The following is a 5,313-nucleotide window of genomic DNA, read 5'->3' as shown; positions in this document are numbered from 1 at the left end:
CGATATCGGTAACTTCTGGAACTTTCCAAATGTGATTTATTTGTTACCTTATCTGTACAAAGTTTTTTATTGCTCAAATTCGTTGTGTTTTTCGATCTACGCTTTCGTAGTGTCAGTGAATTTTAATTTTCTTTGTGAGGCGCTCACAGCCAGTTGCTCTCTCTAGTCGGTAAACGATCTCTGGGTTAAGCATCCCTTGCCGCGGTTAATATATTGATGGGTGACCGCGTAGTTGTATATGAACTTAGCGTCTCCGTGTTTCTGAGGGCATGTAAAAAGTATATCCCGATTGTTGTCTTCTTCTGTTCTAAAAAACAAGCGACTTTATGGGCTTTACGGGCTATAAAATTTGATAATAAAATAGTTACATTTGCATAATCGTTAAATAAAAGTTTTGAAATATTTCATATTTAAGTTTTTTATTGCTGTTGTCAGTCAACTCGTGTTCTGAGGTCAAAATGTTAGTACTATTTTATGCCCCTCTGAAAGTTAAAACAATATTTTCTGCGGTCAATTTATGGATTCCATGTCAAAGGTTTTATGATTTATTTGTCTGTAGAATTCGTTTTAATAGAAGAGATTTATTGGACAATCGAGGGCTGATTAAATAATATTAAATATATCTAGAGTCCGCCTTTAAAACAAAAAGAAAGAAAATTTCGGTTTAATATGGTATCGTTTAATTTAATGAAACGATTAAGTTTAATTAAATAAATTAGCATTAAATCAAAAGATTATAATTTTTAGATCCAGATAAGAACTAAATTTTAGCTAATAATAATTTTAAACAATGAGATAAAATCAATCTATTTACAAAAAATGGATGTTTCTTTAAAACATTTGAAAATCCTGCGGCAATACAAGCAATCTGTAAAAAAATTGTACCTTTACAATATCAATAATATCAACTTGGTAAAAAATATCAATAAAGTATCAAGACTGTTTAGTCTTTTTACTTTTACTATTACAAATAAAATAATAGGCATAATATACTATTATAATAATTCCTAATAATATAACCAAAAATACTAAAAGCATTGTCAGAACTATTTCAAGTTCGAGATAATCAGTCCAGGAGATGTTGGCTGCAGGTGATCTCAGGTGTTTGGCTCCACCGTGACGTAGTACGTACTCTGTCCACCACACTGCACGGTCTAATGGCTTCATCGGCTCGTCACGCATTAGCTCACCGAGGCGAAGTATATTGCGACGGTAACTGAAAATTACATTACGTTTACCAGTAAGTACATCTGTACTAATATTATAAAGCTGAAGAGTTTGTATGTTTGAACGCGCTAATGTCAGGAACTATTGGTCTGATTTGAAAAATTCTTTCAGTGTTCGATAGTTCATTTATCGAGGAAGGCTATAGGTTAATGATCATCACGCTAGGACCAAAAGGAGCATAGTACAAGTAAAGAATGTAACAAAAAGGGGGAAATTATTACCGATTCTCTCTTACGTTGCGCGGGTCAGCTAGTTTCTATTAAATGGCATATACATTATTTAATTAGGCAATGCCTGCGACTGTTAGTCAGTTGTCTTTTAGTTAGTTAAAGTTAGTTGTACTATCCTTTTCCGCATTTTTGTTTGCTACGTTAAAATTTTGGTTCTTGATACTAAAAATAAAAGTTGTACAATCACTTTAAAGAAATAAAGATACTCCTGTGCGTCATTATCATTTTTTTTATTATTAAGGTCTTTTAAGTCACTACTATTTATTACGAACATTATGATTGTATTTTATTCTGTTGTGATAAATAAGGATGGTTGATTGCATTTTTTTTAAATTGATAACTACTGACTTAATATTACTCTGGCCTACGAGAATTGTTTCAGAACTCTCAATCAAAGTAATAAAGTTCCCTTTACCTGTCGTCTCTTATCACAGTTTCAATAGCATTCCTAAATTCTTCTTCTCTTAACGTCTTTATATCAAGTTGAACTCCTATTCCATGGTACACGTATTTCTCCACATTGTACCATTGATCTCCTAACATCGGTATACCAATGAGTGGTACTCCAGCTGTTATAGCTTCATCTGTTGATTGTAGACCTCCTTGTGTTATGAACACTTTGATTTTCGGATGCCCTGTGGAAAAGAAATATGTTTTGTTAACAGCAAAGAATTTGAATTTGTAGCGCGATTCTGTACATTATATGTAGTATTGAGAGTTTGACGGCGTCCGCTAGAGACGCTTATCAGATTTTCATACAAAATTTATTGATAGTTGGTTGTCGATGGTCAATAGGCGTAGTGAATTGAGCTACTGAAGGCCTCATTCCAGATACATTCCATGACAAACGTCCTCTATAATATGCTTACTTATATACTTGTAAATACATACTTATAACGATATTGTCATATTGAGTTTTAATGTATCATCATTAGCTTAAAATTACATGCCTTGTTTAATGACAATAGCACAAAACATAGGTCTATCATAATGGTCTTTTTTATACTAAATTGTATTTTAATTGCACGTACATACATTATTTCACTTATATTCGAAACTTCTAGCATTATATCATTTGATGTCCGACTAGTCTTACACTTGGCCAGCTTAGTGAATTCAAGGTTCAAATTGGGGAGAGAACCTTGCCCAGCAGTAGTACACATTTTACCACTGCAAAACTGTTCACGCGGAGGAAATCGCGGGCGGAAGCTAGTCTTTTTATATAAAATGGTATTTGAACTTAGAATACCATAACATCGTATCAAAGAAATGTTTACCGTTATTTTTTTCTAATCCACGAACCTTATTACTTTTTCTTAAATAAGCAAAGTTAACAGCCAGTAATTTCTAACAATCAAAACTTAACATTATTACACTAATAAAAATGTCAATACCAATTTTATATTAAAAAGATAAGCTAAAACGTTATTATTGCGAATTTTCAAGTTCAACTCAAAACTGCCTAGTCACTAAGCAATAATAACTTAGACTAAACGGCTTAGTTTATATTATTTTAGTAACAACGTAGGCCCAATTTGAGCGAATATTTACTTTAAATATTATCTAAATCCTTTTATTTATCGAAAGTCTAATAGTTGTATTTTACGTTTCACTTAACATTGTTAGGTAATTTTGAAGAAAAATAAAAGTATGTAAAATGGACATTGTGCGTAGGATTGTTTGTAAACATAACTTTACTTGTAATAATATTTAAAACAAGCCAGCATTTAGCGAGTAAAATAACCAACATTTTATCATAATTAATAAACATATTCTTGTTTTTGAAAAGAAAGGTCCAAACATGCGCGTCCTGGGCGGCCGACGGTCTGAACAAGAGGCTATACACCAAATACATTTTGAAGTTATATGTGTGCATTAGAAGTAATGATCACTGGTTCTAACGGTGAAGAAAAACATCGATATGAAAACTTGCATTCTTAAAAGATGTTTAAAATATTACTTGATATGATGATACAAAGTCCCTAAGCCACACTTGGCTAGCGCGATGGATTCAAAGCCGTACCTCAACCTCAATTCGGAATCAGACCCCTACCCAGAAATGGGACAGCCACCGGTTAAAAAAAGATTGACTAAGAAAATCTTGTCCATCCCAAGTTCGATGTTAGCCACCACTATCAAAACATTTCAAAAAGTTTCCTTAAAACAAGGAAAAAATATTACTTACTAAGCAAATCAGACTGTGGCAGCCATTTAAATATCCTGATGTTGTCAGTCTTTCCAGGCAACTCATCTTTGTCCCACTTCAGTAATACATCGTAAGGCATTTTAGAAAATACTCTTATTAACATTTGCACCCTTTCTGGAGGTAGTAACGAAGGTACGACGTTTGTTCCCAAGCTCATGTAGATCACTCCGTTTTTTGAAGAGTCCAGGTAGTTTTTCAGCTCCTGAAAAAATATAATGTAAATGTTTCAGCCAAATGAGACTCAAATTTCACAAGGTTTCGTTCAATAGCGTAAAGAAATTATTGATAAAAAAATAAAATAACTTCTATGTTTTGAATAAACTTATGGGGACCTACTTTTTTACCGACTTCAAAAAGGATTAATTTGATTGAATTTTTTTGACATTTTCGTCGATTGCTTCACGAAGTGTGAATGGATTATGAAAACGTTGTTTTTGGCTTTTAAATTTCAAATTAAGTCCAACATTTACGTCTAGTTAAACGAACACGTAAAAACAAAAAACAACATACCTGTGGTAATTCCTTCATCGGTCTTTCATGAACTCCCCACATATACACCAAACTCGGCGGCACCGGTCTATTACCCTCCCAAATTGGATGAATATTCAAAAACATCATATCAACATTATTCCTCAGTTCATCTATACTTGGTATATCTGGACCAAACATCCTCTTAGCCATCGCATTCTCTTCAGCTGAGATCAAATCGAAAAGATTTTTTAATCTGTACAACTCCCACACCAATTCCATTTTTTCCCATTTTGTTAAGTTGTACACTCTTTTGCTCAAAGTATTTGGGTAGAGAATCGGATGTCCAGCCGCTCCCACGGTGTGTACATTGTCGTTGATAAATCCAAAGGATCCAATTTGAATCACCGGTACTTTGTGCACATGTGACAGGACTAAGGCAGGTCTTACCCAAGCTTCTAATAGCAGTAAATCAAACTTTTCTTTTATTATCTTTTGCACTTTTGGCATATTTAATTGCATTTCAACAATTTCAATTATTCCCATAAATGCTGCTCTCATTTGAGCTAATAAATCACCCTCTCCTTGAGACGTTTCTCTATAAAACGTTTCTTGCCATATTTTGTAAGACATATCGTGATCTACGATTTCTGTAAAATTTGGAGGCGTCTTTCCTTCAGGAAACGCGGTGTCTGTTGTGATGACGACGACTTCATGTCCCCGCTTGGCTAGTTCTTGAGTATAAGATCGAAACACAACTTGGTGGCTGATGGAAGGAGTCGGTATTAACGCTAATATCCTAGCCGCTTCACTCTGCGTTGCAAATGCAAATATAAATATAAGTACAAACATGTTTATTGATAACACTCGCGTGTAAGGTCGGACTGCGTTTGCATTTCAGCCTGAGATTATCGTTCGTCTTATATAATATTTAAATTATAGACGGCTCATAGTCCGGTAACACACTGCGCGTGTAAGCGACTGCAGATAAAAAAAAATGTAGTAAGTTAATGAGATGCATTATAACCATTTTTGGTCTTATTTAAAACCGAAGATATTAAAATTTACATAAATATATTTTTTGGGTGTTATTGAGTAATTCTGTCTACAAGTTGTTAAAATAAAACTAGAAACGAATAACTGTTTTTATAGCTCAAGAATAGTAAAACAATAATTGGTTTT

General features: G+C 33.5%; 1 protein-coding gene across 1 annotated transcript; it reads right to left on the bottom strand.

The window, feature by feature from the left end:
• Positions 1-553: 553 nt before the first annotated feature.
• LOC142983179 (UDP-glucosyltransferase 2-like) lies at positions 554-5,020 on the bottom strand. The gene is made up of 4 exons (XM_076130060.1): positions 4,174-5,020; positions 3,643-3,865; positions 1,873-2,092; positions 554-1,216 (listed from the first exon to the last, which is right to left on the bottom strand). Exons 1-4 carry the CDS (start codon positions 4,981-4,983, stop codon positions 934-936), a joined length of 1,536 nt encoding a protein of 511 aa, XP_075986175.1. The 5' UTR covers positions 4,984-5,020; the 3' UTR covers positions 554-933.
• Between the last annotated feature and the right edge of the window lie 293 nt (positions 5,021-5,313).

This window comes from Anticarsia gemmatalis, chromosome 23 (genome assembly GCF_050436995.1).
Source record: "Anticarsia gemmatalis isolate Benzon Research Colony breed Stoneville strain chromosome 23, ilAntGemm2 primary, whole genome shotgun sequence".
NCBI lineage: Eukaryota > Metazoa > Arthropoda > Insecta > Lepidoptera > Erebidae > Anticarsia > Anticarsia gemmatalis.
Note: the sequence above shows the minus strand (reverse complement) of the source record. Positions and strands in the feature narration are given on the sequence as shown.

Excerpts from the sequence above, each read along its gene's own strand:
- LOC142983179 (XM_076130060.1), bottom strand. The coding sequence starts at position 4,983 with ATGTTTGTACTTATATTTATATTTGCATTTGCAACGCAGAGTGAAGCG. Across the intron at positions 2,093-3,642 it reads GCCACAGTCTGATTTGCTTA|GGCATCCGAAAATCAAAGTG; the intron begins GTAAGTAATATT and ends TCTTTTCCACAG. Across the intron at positions 1,217-1,872 it reads ACTGTGATAAGAGACGACAG|TTACCGTCGCAATATACTTC; the intron begins GTAAAGGGAACT and ends TGTAATTTTCAG.